This window comes from Nerophis lumbriciformis, linkage group LG11 (assembly GCF_033978685.3).
Source record: "Nerophis lumbriciformis linkage group LG11, RoL_Nlum_v2.1, whole genome shotgun sequence".
NCBI lineage: Eukaryota > Metazoa > Chordata > Actinopteri > Syngnathiformes > Syngnathidae > Nerophis > Nerophis lumbriciformis.
This window is the reverse complement of record NC_084558.2, coordinates 40380403-40397733: the sequence shown is the minus strand read 5'-3', so window position 1 is coordinate 40397733 and position 17331 is coordinate 40380403. Positions and strand designations below refer to the sequence as shown.

Here is a 17331-nt window from a genome sequence, read left to right as displayed (position 1 = left end):
AGCTGTGCGCTGACGTTTAAACATTCATGGGCTTTCAGTTTGGGACGCAAACACGATTGGGCAAATTGCTAAAATATTTACAGTCTGGCCTGTTAAAGCTTTTACGGCGCTACGTCAAAAGCTGTGCGCCGCTAAAAAGTGCGTAATTGCGTCCCAAATGTCACATGACGTTTCGTTTCTGCGGATGTCCTCCGACAGGATTGGGAGGAGTAAAGACGTGTTACATCGTTTTCTTGCTCTTGCCTTGGCTCAGACACGACCCTCTCCTCATCCCCGGCGGCGAGCAGATGGAAAGCATGGACGAGAACGTGAAGAAGTACGACTCCACGGGGATGTTCCACTGGTGCATCTCCAAAGACATCGAGAAGGTGGTCCTGGTGGGTGGAGGTCCTAACGCTCGCCTCATTTCACTCACACACACACACACACACACACACACACACACACACACACACACACACACACACACACACACACACACACACACACCCCCGTCCTAAAGCACCAGGAGAGGGTGACAGGGCGCTTCAACTCTCCGTAATGAGCGCTTTGACATGTCATTTGCTACACGGACGCCATGACATGTCTTCTACTAATACAGACCACTTCTTTCAGAAGACATGTGGCAAAAAAAAAAAGATCCTCTCTCTGACAGCAGCTCTTTTTAAGGGCATACTGCAAATTAAGTTAGTCAAAGATCCTCTATGTGACAGGAGTGCTTTAGTTTTTAGGAATCTGCTGCTAAAATGTTAATTTAGAGACAAGGCCATAAACTTGTGTGGCCCTAAACAAGCTTTTGGGGGTAATACAGTAGGTAAGGTTGAATTTTTGCCTCATTCTTGTGACAATCCTGCGTGTGACTGAAGCATTAAGGAGTGGGACTATGCAGGACTAGCTGCAGTGTGCTCAAACAACCACCAGACTGCATCATTTTTTTTCGGACTTATCAGGTCGGTAGTGCATTCTTTACTCACACTTTAGTTTAAGGATGAGGCAAAAAATACAACCTTCCTTACTCTTGCTCTATCAAAATATTCAATGTATAATTAAGAATTCTGTCTTCGTGGAAATTAATTTATTACAGCCAGGCCCGGAACCAATTACCAGCGATAAACAAGGGTTGACTTTATTAGTAGATTTGGCTATGTGTGTGCATAAAAGACAACCCACAAAAATGCAGTTTGAGTACATTAATAACGAGATATAAAAATATATTGTATTCATATTTGACAAGTTATGTAAAGATGTGTGTTTACTAGGGGTGTAACGGTACACAAAAATGTCAGTTCGGCACGTACCTCGGTTTAGAGGTCACAGTTCGGTTCATTTTCAGTACAGTAAGAAAACAACAAAATATACATTTTTTGGTTATTTATTTACCAAATTTGTAAACAATGGCATAACATACGTATACACACAGGGTCCATTGCCAGGGTTAATGTGGTCAACATATATCAATTAAAAACTAAATAAGATAAGGCTCAGAATGGTTTCTTAACAAAATCTTTCTACATATAAAGTGCTTTTTTTGATTGATTGATTAGAAGCTTGTATTAGTAGATTGCACAGTACAGTACATATTCCATACAATTGACCACTAAATGGTAACACCCCAATAAGTTTTTCAACTTGTTTAAGTCGGGATCCACGTAAATCAACATTAAACTGCCTCAAGTTGTTGCTCAGATTGAATAAAATGACAAAACTTTTCTTCTACATATAAAAAGTGCAACATTAAACAGTTTCAAGTCAACTCAGCCTGAGATTAACTTTTCTTTCCCCCCCAGCCTGGCTAACTTGGCATTAAGAGGATATATGTGCTTATTGTTCTTCCACCATAGAGGTGGATCAAAATCTAGTTTCTAATGCAATATGGTCTTAAATCTGCTGCTATAAAAACATTTGTTATTGCTTTAGCCCTGCCTGACTCGCCGAGGAGAGGCTGCTTGAATTCGGTGGTGACGCTTCAAATGGGTTAGCATGTTTGACGTGTTGTCAGAAGCAGCTGCTGAACAATGTCGGCAAACCTCCGTCCTCCATTGTTGTATCGCGCAGCCAAAGTGTTCCCAAACGGGAGAGCTGCTTCATGCTGTGGGCGAAAACAGCTTTGACATGAAATGGGCCTGGATGTGCAAAATACTCAACTGTGCGAAAACAGGCTAAAATAACCCCCATAGAGCAGGTTATTTCTGTAAACAGAAATGTTAAAGGGGAACATTATCACAATTTCAGAAGGGTTAAAACCATTAAAAATCAGTTCCCAGTGGCTTATTTTATTTTTCGAAGTTTTTTTCAAAATTTTACCCATCACGCAATATCCCTAAAAAAAGCTTCAAAGTGCCTGATTTTAACCATCGTTATATACACCCGTCCATTTTCCTGTGACGTCACATAGTGATGCCGATACAAACAAACATGGCGGATAGAACAGCAAGGTAGCGACATTAGCTCGGATTCAGACTCGTATTTCAGCGGCTTAAGCGATTCAACAGATTACGCATGTATTGAAACGGATGGTTGTAGTGTGGAGGCAGGTAGTGAAAACAAAATTGAAGAAGAAACTGAAGCTATTGAGCCATATCGGTTTGAACCGTATGCAAGCGAAACCGACGAAAACGACACGACAGCCAGCGACACGGGAGAAAGCGAGGACGAATTTGGCGATCGCCTTCTAACCAACGATTGGTATGTGTTTGTTTGGCATTAAAGGAAACTAACAACTATGAACTAGGTTTACAGCATATGAAATACATTTGGCAACAACATGCACTTTGAGAGTGCAGACAGCCCAGTTTTCATCAATTAATATATTCTGTAGACATACCCTCATTCGCTTGCAGATTTCTTTGACTTTATCGTTGGAAATGCATCTGCTTTGAGTGTCGCAGGATATCCACACATTCTTGCCATCTCTGTCGTAGCATAGCTTTCGTCGGTAAAGTGTGCGGAACAAACGTCCAATTTCTTGCCACTTTTGTATCTTTGGGCCACTGGTGCAACTTGAATCCGTCCCTGTTCGTGTTGTTACACCCTCCGACAACACACCGACGAGGCATGGTGTCTCCAAGGTACGGAAAACAGTCGAAAAAACGGAAAATAACAGAGCTGATTTGACTCGGTATTTGTAATGTGTTTGAGAAAATGGCGGATTGCTTCCCGATGTGACGTCACTTTGTGACGCCATGGCTCCGAGAGCGAATAATAGAAAGGCGTTTAATTCGCCAAAATTCACCCATTTAGAGTTCGGAAATCGGTTAAAAAAATATATGGTCTTTTTTCTGCAACATCAAGGTATATATTGACGCTTACATAGGTCTGGTGATAATGTTCCCCTTTAACGAAGCAGGAGGGTCTTCCAGCTCTGACTTTTACATGTTGTCGTGGCCCGGTCGTTGCTAGCATGCCGTGTGTTGTGCCTCGGTGTGCATTGTTTACACAACGTGCGGTACGCTACTTAATATGTCTGCGTGGAAACTCGTTCGGTACACCTCCGAACCGAACCGAAACCCCCGTACCGAAACGGTTCAATACAAATACACGTACCGTTACACCCCCAGTGTTTACTTTAAATAATCACATACAGTATTAACAATAAAAAAGACTACAGTGACAACTACAATTCAATTCAATATGTTCAATAGTCATGTTTTTATATTACAAATATGTCCAAAGTTTGTATGAAAAAATAAACAAACTGTTGCTAGTTCCAAGGACAGTACCGCAGTGAAACCAATTCAAAACTGCTATGCGCTTCGGCATTCATTGAAAAAGTAAAGAAAACACAACAAATGGGCAAAAACTATGAAAAAAAATTAATGTTCTATAGACATTATGGGCCTGATTTACTAAATATTTGCGTGTACTAAAAGACGTGCAAACGTGATAGCACGCCCAAAGCTGATCTGCTAAATTGGAAAGCGTCTGCTAAGTGAGCAGAATAAGACGTGCAATTCATTTTGCGTCTGTCTTCATTAATATGCAAAATATCCCACAATACTGGGAGGAGAATGTGCAAATATAATTATTTACCTTGTGCAATGTGATTTATCAACACTCATCACCGTTTTGCGATCACCATTTAGCGTTTTATTTAGCACATGTGAGAAGGACGTGCAAACTTGACAGTTTCACACATGACTGCAGGATCAGACGATGCACAGACGAGAATCCTCCGTCATACATGAGTGTGTGTCAACATTTTGGACAGAAATAAAATATATTAGTTATATTGTCCAATCAGTAACATTATTTTATAATTTTTTCAGCTGTTACAGGACTTAAGGGGCTGATTACAACAAATTAAATTGATGCGTTTTGGTGTCCTTTAGTCTTTTCAATGCCGTTCCTTTTTTTCCCCACTTACGATATAAAAATGTTTCTTATGTGAAAAAAACTTGAAGTATGCATTTTTGCGTTTTGAGCGGCTAATGCAGCCAAAAAAAACTGGTGTCAAATAGAGATGTCCGATAATATCGGACTGCCGAGATTATCGGCCGATAAATGCTTTAAAATGTAATATCGGAAATGATCAGTATCGCTTTCAAAAAGTAAAATTTATGACTTTGTAAAACGCCGCTGTACGGACTGGTACACGGACGTAGGGAGAAGTACAGAGCAGTTGCGTCTCCTAGTCATACATGCCAAACCTCCCGGGAGACTCCCGAATTTCAGTGCCCCTCCCGAAAATCTCCCGGGGCAACCATTCTCCCGAATTTCTCCCGATTTCCACCCAGACAACAATATAGGGGGCGTGCCTTAAAGCACTGCTTTTGCGTGCCGGCCCAGTCACATCATATCTACGGCTTTTCACACACACGAGTGAATGCAATGCATACTTGGTCAACAGCCATACAGGTCACACTGAGGGTGGCCGTATAAACAACTTTAACACTGTTACAAATATGCGCCACACTGTGAACCGACACCAAACAAGAATGACAAACACATTTCAGGAGAACATCCGCACCGTAACACAACATAAACACAACAGAACAAATACCCAGAACCCCTTGCAGCACTAACTCTTCCGGGACGCTACAATATACACCCCCCGCTAACCCCCCACCCCCGCCCCACCAACTCCGCCCACCTCAACCTCCTCATGCTCTCTCAGGGAGATCATGTCCCAAATTCCAAGCTGCTGTTTTGAGGCATGTTAAAAAAAATAATGCACTTTGTGACTTCAATAATAAATATGGCAGTGCCATGTTGGCATTTTCTTCCATAACTTGAGTTGATTTATTTTGGAAAACCTTGTTACTTTGTTTAATGCATCCAGCGGGGCATCACAACAAAATTAGGCATAATAATGTGTTAATTCCACGACTGTATATATCGGTATCGGTTGATATCGGAATCGGTAATTAAGAGTTTGACAATATCGGCAAAAAAGCCATTATCGGACATCTCTAGTGTCAATGTAGATGCACTGTGCTACGCTGTTTTTAAGAAACTACTGCAAACACTGGTCAAAGACCTCCTACATGACCGGAGCCATACTTTTAAAGACACAACTGCAAAAACGCTCGTCACAGCCTCCCCCCTCTTTCCGTCAAGACTCGGAGCGAGGCGGCCATGACGGTGCTGAGCGGCCACGTGGTGGTGTGCATCTTCGGCGATGCCAAATCGGCGCTGATCGGCCTGCGCAACTTTGTGATGCCGCTGAGGGCCAGCAACTTCCACTACCACGAGCTCAAGCACATCGTCTTCGTGGGCTCGCTGGAGTACTTCAAGCGCGAGTGGGAGACGCTCCACAACTTCCCCAAAGTCTCCATCCTGCCCGTGAGTGCCCCCTAGTGACTGATTAGGTGTACTATTGTCTTAATCCCTTTAACTTGTGTTACTTTCCATGCAATATAAATATTGCACTCATGCATGAATAAATGTCATAAAAAGGAGAGATGATTCCAGGATAGGTGAGCTAACGTCGCCCCTCCCCCTCTCCTCAAAGGGCACGCCGCTGAGCCGAGCAGATCTGAGGGCTGTCAACATCAACCTCTGCGACATGTGTGTCATCCTGTCAGCCAATCAGAACAATATCGACGACGCGTCACTGCAGGACAAAGAGTGCATCTTGGCGTCGCTCAACATCAAGTCCATGCTGTTTGACGACAGCATCGGCGTCTTGCAGGCCAACTCCCAGGGTAAGCGAGCGACCCTCGCTTGGCGTGCGGCGATGTCGCCAACAATCGCTTTGAATGACCGTGGTCTCTTACGACCTATGCCAGGATACATGATGTGAACAAGACTGCGTAAATGACCGGAAATGCTCCAATTAGCTGCAGGGTCACTGGGAATGTGATCTCGAAAAGCAAATAACTGGCGGTTACGTGGAGTTTTTATTAACGGCACAAGATGGCAGTAGCTGCATATAGGGGTGTAACGGTACACAAAAATTTCGGTTCGTTACGTACCTCGGTTTAGAGGTCACGGTTCGGTTAATTTTCGGTACAGTAAGAAAACAAAAAAATATAAATTTTTTGGTTATTTATTTACCAAATTTGTAAACAATGGCTTTATCCTTTTAACATTGGGAACCAGGCCCGGCCCTAACCAATCTGGCGGCCTAGGCAAGATTTTAGGTGGCGCCCCCCCACATCGGCAGTGAAGTGTATATACTCACAAAATAATATTTCTATTATATAGGCTTTACTTTGCATTTTAATTAACGTGGGATTATTTTTTGTATTTAGAAATAATAGTACCAACTTTTTTTTTTTTTTCTCCAACATTTGTGGCACTGGCGTGGCGCCCCCTGATGGACGGCGCCCTTAGCATTTGCCTATACGGCCTATGCCACGGGCCGGCCCTGTTGGGAACACTATAATAATTCTGCCCACGTTAATCAACATTAAACTGCCTCAAGTTGTTGCTCAGATTAAATACAATGACAAAACATTTCTTCTACATATAAAAAGTGCAACATTAAACAGTTTCAAGTCAAGTCATCATGCTTAATTTATTACAGCATTTGGGAAGCCTGTAGTTGATTTTTATTATGTAAATGTTATATTTTTATCAACATATGATAGCAGGGACCCTGCCATTCAAAACTAGGCTGCTACATTACTAATGATTAATGTAACTATAGCTGAAAAAATAGTACAATAGCAATAGGAGAGACTATTCATCCCTGAACACCATGGAGTTCATTAAAGGCTTTATGATGCAGTTACATTATTATATCAACTATCAGAGACAGAAACTCTTCATTTAACATAATGTCCTTTTTTGCTGCTTCAACACAGCTCAATCAACACAGAAAAAGGTAAAGTGAAATAACAGACAGATCTGACGGAGTGCCCTTTCCACTCCCTAGTAACCATTGTTTCTCCCTTAACGCCTGCCTGTCCAGCAACAAGTATAACTTTGCTGTCCGTAACACACGCACACACACACCGCAAAATGAGCTAACGTTACGCTAAAAGCGAATTAGCCTTCACCTCAAGCCAGGACTGCGAGTGAGCTGACCGCTTGTCCCTCTTGGGGTCAGGGTGGGTGCTGGAGCCTATCTCAGCTGCACTCGGGCGGAAGGCGGGGTACCCCTTGGACAAGTCGCCACCTCATGTGCTTTAAGTTGCAAACTAAATTTAGAGTTACTAGAATCTCAAAAGATCTGCCCAAAACATCAGGTCTTACCCGCTAGATTTAGCTTACAGCCAAAGAGTGCACCATACTGAAGCAGAATGGGTCTAACGTCAGCCAAAAATGGTAAAATAATACAGCAAAGCAGGTGGAAGGAGATATCGTAGAAATCCACTCTCCAAGGTAAATGCTGGACTTTATTATTATTGCATCAATTCATTAAACTACTGTAGTTGTTTGTACTACATGTTAATGTATTGCTCTTTTACAACATTTCTTTCCTTTTTAGAAAGCTTGTAACATGTTAAATGTATTCACATTTATTTCAACAATTTGAGTGTTTTGAGTTAAGAGCCCCGCCACAGAACCAATTAAGCTAGTGAGTTGAGGTACTGACACTTGCTTCCAAAAAATGATTATTTATGGTGGTTGTCCGGCCATATTTAAATTATGCCTCGTGATGCAATTTAATAGCATCAAATCATTTCAAATTCGATCATCCAGTCTTCAAGCGCTGAGTGGAATAATTTCAGGAAAGCCTTTTGACCTACAAATAAATGCCAGTGTTGTTATTCGTCATGTTTGCTTTAGTCAGCAGCGAGTGATGGATGTCCAAACATGGCCGATGTTTAAAACATACTGCATGCATGATTTCATGCGCTGGACGTCAAAGTCCATTTACGTTTCAATCTTCACTTATTTGCAACCATGTGTAATATCAGCACGTCTTGCTGATTGGTGGCGCTCTTATTTCAGGCTTCACGCCGCCAGGTATGGACAGATCGTCTCCGGAGAACAGTCCGGTCCACGGCCTGGTGAGGCAGACGTCAGTGAGCACGGGGGCAAACATTCCCATCATAACGGAACTAGGTAGGCTTCACTTGGTGCTGGCTGTGTGTGCCCTTTCCACTCCCTAGTAACCATTGTTTCTCCCTTAACGCCTGCCTGTCCAGCAGCGTTAGCAAAGGCAGGCAAAAAAGTGCCTGTGATTTCACTCAGTCAGGATAAAAGCAGCGGGACCAGCATACAAATGATTACAGAGCTTGGTAAGAAAAGAGGAAAGAGCAGCGCTGTGCAAGTCTTACTGTACTCCACATCTGCTTGGTTTGACTTTCTTTGGCTGCCTTCATTTGCATGGCAACACTTGAAACACACGTCACGCATGCTTCCAGCCAACAAATGGATAGCAAGGACCTCCGCCAGGGTAATAAAATGTGTCTTAAACACAATTTTCATTTTATTGTAGTTACTAAAATGTTCATTATTATTGACCTGCTCGTGAAGCAATTGCTGCAAATTGAATAGCAATGAAAGCCCCTCCACACTGGTGCTTATACATATAATGCTAGATGTTAGCACTTTTGCTACTTTACCCATTTCAACATTTCTTCTATTTACATGCCGTGATGTGAGAAACTGCCTTGGCACTCGTGTCGCCATGTTAGCATTTTAGCCAATGTCTTTTGAAATTGTATATACCGTATTTTTCGGACTATAAGTCGTAGGTTTTTTTTCATAGTTTGGCCGGGGGTGCGACTTATGTGTGAAATTAACCGTAAAATATCAAATAATATTTAGCTCATTCACGTAAGAGACTAGACGTATAAGATTTCATGGGATTTAGCGATTAGGAGTGACAGATTGTTTGGTAAACGTATAGCATGTTCTATATGTTATAGTTATTTGAATGACTCTTACCATAATATGTTACGTTAACATACCAGGCACGTTCTCACTTGGTTATTTATGCCTCATATAACGTACACTTATTCAGCCTGTTGTTCACTATTCTTTATTTATTTTAAATTGCCTTTCAAATGTCTATTCTTGGTGTTGGGTTTTATCAAATAAATTTCCCCAAAAAATGCGACTTATACTCCTGTGCGACTTATATGTTTTTTTCCTTCTTTATTATGCATTTTAGTCAGGTGCGACTTATACTCCGAAAAATACGGTATACTTAATACCTACAGTATTTATTGCATTAAAACCTCTAAAGGCCTTAGTGGCCACATGCGTGGACAGCACCTTTTAGATCTTATTTCCAAAATTGTGTACACTACTGAATTGGGGTCTTATGGCCGCTTATGTGGACACTTATACTGCTATATGGTGGTGTCAGAAGAGTATAACATACAATGGAATTTGGATTTGGAAAAAAAATTGTAAAAATAAGAATTAGCATGTCACTAAACATGAAGTACACGTTTGTGTACTTATGGACTAAAGTACATCATATCAAAAGATGATTCTTAGTTTTTATTCTAATTAGGGTCCAATAAGCCCAAATAGCAAAGAGAAATCAAAAAAGCATGTAAACAAACAGCTTGGGTCTTAAGAGATTAAGTATAATGACAAAAAAAAAAAAAGAAAGTATAATGATTAATGACTATTACCGTGGCACTTTTGGGTAGTGATGTGCTAATCGATACTGAAATATTGATACCGCCGATACCAGATCTTGATGCTCTAATATCGATACTTTTGATAGTTTAGTTCAGGTGTGTCCAAACGTTTTGCGCCAAGGGCAGTACCGTATTTTTCGGACTATAAGTCGCAGTTTTTTTCATAGTTTGGCCGGGCTTCAGTGCGACTTATATATGTTTTTTCCCTTTTTTATTATGCATTTTTGGTAGGTGCGACTTATACTCCCGTGCGACTTATACTCCGAAAAATACGGTATACTGAAAAGTCAAAGTAGGCGAGGGCCAAAATTATTTTTTCATTTAAAAAAAAAAAGAAGAAGCTAAAAACAGATATTGTGATGATGAAGCTGACTCGCGTCCCAAACGTGATGATAGGATGAACAAATATACTACGGTATTAAGACTAAAGTGGCCAGAAACAGTTAGCGTCTACAGCTGGGGTGCCCAAAGTGCGGCACGAGGGCCATCTGTGGCCCGTGACTCGTTTGTCATTGGCCTTTGGCACATTACAAAACAAACACCAGCAAAAATTGGGAAAACAGCAAGAAGCACAATGATAAAAAAAACAAAATATTGAAATATCCAAATATCGAAAAGGTTGGTGACCACTGCTGTAGAATGTAAACATTTTAATAACAAAGGACATAATGCAAGGTTTCCACATCGTTTATTTTGAATTTTTAATAGTCGCACGTGCATAAAGAGGTTAACACTTTTAAAAGTAAACAATTAGATCACTTTAACAATATGCTAGTTATGAAGGCATCTTCTTGTGACTAGTACTTATTTGGTAATATAATAGTCCAAAAGGTCAATATTTTTTAAATATTCACTGAACTGAGATCTAATGAGGTGGGATGACGTCTCTCGTGACATTTTAAGGAATTGTTAGCAGATAAGCAACCGATTTCCCCAAAAAACTTAGTTCATTTGCAATTGTGCAATTCAGAAGCTGTGTACGTTTCTAAGAAGTAGTACGCCAGTCATCGGTCGGTGGTTTTGCCAGCATCCCATTCTCCTCTGTGACTTTCCTCCAAGATGCTTGCATATGTTTTGACACATGCAATTGGAAGTTTTGTTTCAGCTTTACAAGACAACTTAATAGCATGTTGTGTTTATTGCAGGAGGAGGACTTTGAAGTGAAGTGTGGAGCATGGAGTGTGCATGACCATTTTAATACTTAAGCTCGTGGTTTGTGTTAGGGTTTTTATTTGGGCTGGATTAGTTAGGGTGGGAATAAGGTTTAAGGTTACCTACGGTTTGAGGGTTTGGGTTAAACACCAACTTTGACAAAAGTGTCATTAAAGTCAGTTTGTCAGATTTCGCACATTAAAAACATGATATATGTCTTTTTACTTGTAGTTAACGACTCCAACGTTCAGTTCCTGGACCAAGACGATGACGACGACCCAGACACAGAGCTGTACCTGACTCAGCCTTTTGCCTGTGGGACCGCTTTTGCCGTCAGCGTGCTGGATTCTTTAATGAGCGCCGTAAGTAACGGAATATTTTTGTTTCATTTCATGTCAGTGTTGTATTGTGCAGAATAATGCTGCCCAGACGAGTTGACTTTAGCTCAACGTCATGTTGTCTTCCTTATCTGGCAAAATAGTTGGGTTTGGAATCAGCAGCGCACATAAGTTAATCGACAGTCAATGATCGATGAATAGCTTATTTTGCACATCCTTAGTTTCCACATTTGTGTTAGCAATACTGGACAAAAATTATTTCTGCATACTTTGTTTTAGCTCCAACCTTATATTCCAACACAAAAACAGACATTTGCCTATGCTGTTTTTGGTTTAGTACAGGGGTTCTTAAGCTTTTTGACTTCTGGGTCCAACTTTTCCACAACAGAGGGTCCCGGAGCCCACTCAAATATTCACACTGAATTACTAATCATACCCTTGATTTTAATCATATTCAATAATTGTATCTCACCTAATTACAGTTTACAATCTTGTCAAATGATATGAACGCATTTCTTAATCACAAAGATTATTATTATTACTATTTTTAAGGCTTGGTGAAGCTGATTAGAAAAATAAATATTAATCAAATATACTGCAAAAGAAAAAAAATACATACAATTTACACAGTGATAAAATAAACACATTTAACTAAATTATTAATAAATAAGAACAATATTCTATTTCTTAAATAAACAGTCAATAAAATTAATGTGCAAATGAAAATACAGTTCTACAACTTAAGTCATAATTTTTGCGCTTGAGAAACTTCTCTATGAATTTAGCCTAGAGATTGTTATTACTGCCACAAGCGGTGAAAAGGTGTGTTACAACTGAGTACCGCTGCGGCCCATCCAGACCACAACTGTAGAACATTTATTTTTGGCGGCCCTATGGTTAAGAAACGTTGGCTTATTGGATATTGCAGGAGTGTCCAAACTTTTTCGCATAACAAAATGTCAAAGTATGCAGGTGCCATTTTGATCATTTTTTATTTTATTTAAAAATGCTGAAAACAGACATATTTTTAAAGACCAAAATTTAGTGTCAGCTTTGTTGTATAGGTGTATAGGTGACAAAGTGTGGACAGCAGTGAAAGCTTAGTTGGCCTGCAACATATTGTTGGAAAAAAACAACAGTAAAAATGTGGAAAAAAAAGACAAAATGTAATGAGAAAAAGCTGAAATGTTGATACAACAATACAATTAGTCACTTATAACACTAAGCTGGCACTATCAATCAATGTTTATTTGTATAGCCCTAAATCACAAGTGTCTCAAAGGGCTGCACAAGCCACAACGACATCCTCGGTACAAAGCCCACATAAGGGCAAGGAAAAACTCACCCCAGTGGGACGTCGATGTGAATGACTATGAGCAACCTTGGAGAGGACCGCATATGTGGGTAACCCCCCCCCCCCCCCCTCTAGGGGAGACCGAATGCAATGGATGTCGAGTGGGTCTGACATAATATTGTGAGAGTCCAGTCCATAGTGGATCCAACATAATAGTAAGAGTCCAGTCCATAGTGGGGCCAGCAGGAAACCATCCCGAGCAGAGACGGGTCAGCAGCGCAGAGATGTTCCCAGCCGATGCACAGGCGAGCGATCCACCCCGGGTCCCGACTCTGGACAGCCAGCACTTCATCCATGGCCACCGGACCTGTGCCCCCCCCCACAAGGGAAGAGGGGAGCAGAGGAGAAAAGAAAAGAAACGGCAGATCAACTGGTCTAACAGGGGGGCTATTTAAAGGCTAGAGTATACAAATGAGTTTTAAGATGGGACTTAAATGCTTCTACTGAGGTAGCATCTCTAATTGTTACCGGGAGGGCATTCCATAGTACTGGAGCCCGAATAGAAAACGCTCTATCGCCCGCAGACTTTTTTTGGGCTCTGGGAATCACTAATAAACCGGAGTTCTTTGAACGCAGATTTCTTGCCGGGACATATGGTACAATACAATCAGCAAGATAGGACGGAGGTAGACCGTGTAGTATTTTATACGTAAGTAGTAAAACCTTAAAGTCGCATCTTAAGTGCACAGGAAGCCAGTGCAGGTGAGCCAGTATAGGTATATACTGTATATAGGTGTGTATATATATATATATATATATATATATATATAAATAAAGGTATATACAGTATAGGCGTAATATGATCAAACTTTCTTGTTCTTGTCAAAAGTCTAGCAGCCGCATTTTGTACCAACTGTAATCTTTTAATGCTAGACATAGGGAGACCCGAAAATAATACGTTACAGTAATCGAATCGAGACGAGACGTAACGAACGCATGAATAATGATCTCAGCGTCGCTAGTGGATAAAATAGAACGAATTTTAGCGATATTACGGAGATGGAAGAAGGCCGTTTTAGTAACACTCTTAATGTGTGACTCAAAGGAGAGAGTTGGGTCGAAGATAATACCCAGATTCTTTACTGATTCGCCTTGTGTAATTGTTTGGTTGTCAAATGTTAAGGTGATATTATTAAATAAATGTCGGTGTTTAGCAGGACCGATAATCAGCATTTCCGTTTTCTTGGCGTTGAGTTGCAAGAAGTTAGCGGACATCCATTGTTTAATTTCATTAAGACACGCCTCCAGCTGACTACAATCCGGCATGTTGGTCAGCTTTAGGGGCATGTAGAGTTGGGTGTCATCAGCATAACAATGAAAGCTAACACCGTATTTGCGTATGATGTCGCCTAGCGGCAGCATGTAATTACTAAAGAGTGCAGGGCCAAGAACCGAACCCTGAGGAACTCCGCACGTTACCTTAACGTAGTCCGAGGTCACATTATTATGGGAGACGCACTGCATCCTGTCTGTAAGATAAGAGTTAAACCACGACAAAGCTAAGTCTAAGTTTTGATATATATGTAGATTTTTTTAATTTCAAAATATCCCCCACATACTTGAACTTTTAAAATGTATTAAATTGTCAGCTTTTTTTCTCATTACATTGTCTTTTTGCTCTTTTTTTTCTTACATGTTTACTCCCCCCCAACATGTTGCGGGCCAACAAAAACTCGAGCTGCGGGCCACAAATGGCCCCCGGCTGCACTTTGGACACCACCGGTCTATTCCTAACAAAACACAAGTCACTGAGCCAGAACCTAGGACTCTTATCCTCTTTTTGCGTTTGAGTTTGGCCTTGGCGGAGGTCTTACTACTACAATCATTTAGTAGAGTAACAGAACTTTTCCAAAAAACGTTCTCTGATGCTCGACGGGAAGCTGGGAGAAAAACTGAAAAACTGAAGGCTTCATTTGTCTGCCTTTCACTTTGAGTGAGGTTAGAACAAAGCTGCCTTCAAGTGCAGTCAGAGGTAATGCTGCCTAATGGACAGGCCTCATCCATCATCCTAGTCAATCCTGCAGTCGGCGGCTGAGGGAGATGTCACGCTGTTGTTAAAGCGCGTATGGGCGGGGACGGAGGTGGGCAAGGCAAGGAAAAGGGCAAACATTTGTTACTTTACGCTTCTTCCTTCAATCCCCGCAGACGTACTTCAACGACAACATTCTCACCTTGATCCGCACGCTGGTGACGGGCGGCGCGACGCCCGAGCTGGAGGGGCTCCTGGCAGAGGAGAACGCGCTGCGGGGCGGCTACAGCACGCCGCAGACGCTAGCCAACAGGGACAGGTGTCGCGTGGCGCAGCTGGCCTTGTACGACGGGCCCTTTGCAGACCTCGGGGTAAGACGTCTTGTCGAACTAAGCTTGTTTTGGTGGGTGAAATGTGTACGGACGATGGTTGCACAGATAGCGTCAGGAATAGCAGGGCTAGGAATAACTTTGTTAGGGCTGAGTGGTTGGCTTTTGTAGAGAAATATCAAAAAAAAAAAATTGTAGGACCACAGTGGTGCAGCTTATGTTGGGGTTGTGGGCTCGAATTAAAGAAACGATTCAGGCATATGAAATTTCGGCGAAAAGACGGAAATCCACGTTTTTAAACAATAATTTTTGTGTCAAAATATCTTTATATTATATATATCTATTTGTAAGTGTCGTTGAAACTTACACTTAATATTTTTGTTTTAAGGGTTAATATTTTTGTTGAAAATTATGGTTGTGAATTCATGTTACATTTTTTGTTTCTAAAAAAATATTTATAAGTTAAAGTCCAACTAAGCAAATTTGAAGAAGTATTTTTGGAATTTAAACAGTGTGTTAACCAAACGCTAAAGATGACTGACAAAGATAAAGAAGACTTACCACTTAACGAAGTGCAAGCTACAGAACAACAAACTGTTCGTAAAAGTGAAAGACTAAGAACGGACAGTGCTAAAGGAAAAACGAGTGGTTTAAGTCAAGTTTAAAGGTTCACTATAAGTTTCTACAGCATATTTGTCAAAAGTTACTTAATTTGTACTGTACTTCAAAGTGATGCATTGTTGTTGAATTAAGAGTTTTGTGCATTCTGCTTAAGGTCAAAACAGCATTGTCATTGAAACTTACAATATTAATAAAATTACGTTTAAAGAAAATCTCTTTGCCTCATTTGCAGGTATTTGCTGTTCCTCTTGCCTAAATATCGCACTGAGTTGCAAGACGGGTAGATGATCACCGCTTGCTTGTTGTTGCCTGCGTTTGCTCTTTTCGAGCCACAGCGTTGACGGCTGTGCACTTTGCTACTTATCATATTTGGATGATTACAATCCGAACACTGTTAGTTTCGAACCAGTTGTAGTTCTAGAGCAGGAGTGCGCATTACGGCGATCGCAATCTTGCGATCAATGTAATGGGAACCCCTCCATTAAACCATATCCAATTGTATTTACTTTCTGCAAAGTATGTGAAAATACTGTCTAAACATCACAGAATACCACAAATTCAGTCAGCCATTCTGAATATTCCGCTCCAAATACCTTCAGAAATTGGCGTCACAATGGGAAACCATGTTATCTGATCAGTCAAACTGGAAATGACCTCAAATTAGAAATAGACGTGTTTATCATTCACAATCCTTATGTAAGACAACACATATGATTGGCTTTCTTATAACATTCGAAACCGTGATTAAATAGCTAACAATTTTTTTAACCCTTCGTGAGGATTGTGACTGAATCAGCATCCCAGTGAGAGTGGAAATATTACAGTAATTGTTTTTTGTAAATTATGGTTTATTATGGTTAGTTTGTCTGTTTAGCACCTAGCAACGCTGCTGATACTATAGTGTTACAATAAAGCTACATCCGTTTAGCACTCAACTTCTAAAACTTATTGCTCATCCTCTTTGTTTTCGGCCTCAAAAATTTAAGGTCCTCGTTCATAATTTTTCCCAAAGTAATCATTGTTGGCCCTCACAAAATCTTCTTGATCAGCATTGTTGTTGATGGAGAAGGGATCTGTGGTTCTGAGTGCGACATCACGCGATCACGTGACTGGCACCTGATTAACTCTTAAAATGGCACAGGAATTACCGTGAGATTGATACTATTTTGATCATATCTATCTATTCACAAACGTTTTGGTGTCATAAATCAGATATATATGATAATAGCTTCAATATAACTTGTTTTTCCGCTCAACTGGTATTTTAAAAGCATTTAAGGATAAAAACTCAGCTTCCGGTTTCTTGGTAGCATGTTCCAAGCACAAGGAGCTGCAATGACAAAAGCTTGTTTCCCCAGCTCTGTGGGAGCTAAAGGGACAGAGAGCAACAGCTGATATTTGGATCTCAGTGCATAAGAGTGCGTACTACAGATGTAAGAAGGCAGAGACAAACTCAGCAGTCCAGTTGCGATCGACTAAATGTTCTGAAAATACAATGACCTGCGTGAACGACAATAACTATATGTCATGATTAGGGGATATGGCTAGACTATAAAAATGGGACCCATTACCTCCCTGC

General features: G+C 40.8%; 1 protein-coding gene across 6 annotated transcripts in view; it reads left to right on the top strand.

Annotated features, from left to right (window-relative positions):
• LOC133610392 (calcium-activated potassium channel subunit alpha-1a-like) overlaps positions 1–17331 on the top strand; it is a 142258-nt gene that overhangs the window by 117988 nt on the left and 6939 nt on the right. For 3 of the 6 annotated variants that reach the window (XM_061966597.2, XM_061966596.2, XM_061966601.2), the window contains 7 exons: positions 254–377; positions 5557–5781; positions 5951–6143; positions 8341–8454; positions 8538–8630; positions 11373–11503; positions 14979–15173. In XM_061966597.2, coding sequence (XP_061822581.1) covers positions 254–377; positions 5557–5781; positions 5951–6143; positions 8341–8454; positions 8538–8630; positions 11373–11503; positions 14979–15173 — 1075 coding nt within the window. The remainder of the gene's footprint in view (positions 1–253; positions 378–5556; positions 5782–5950; positions 6144–8340; positions 8455–8537; positions 8631–11372; positions 11504–14978; positions 15174–17331) is intronic. The other 3 variants (XM_061966603.2, XM_061966600.2, XM_061966598.2) reach the window with 2 other exon arrangements.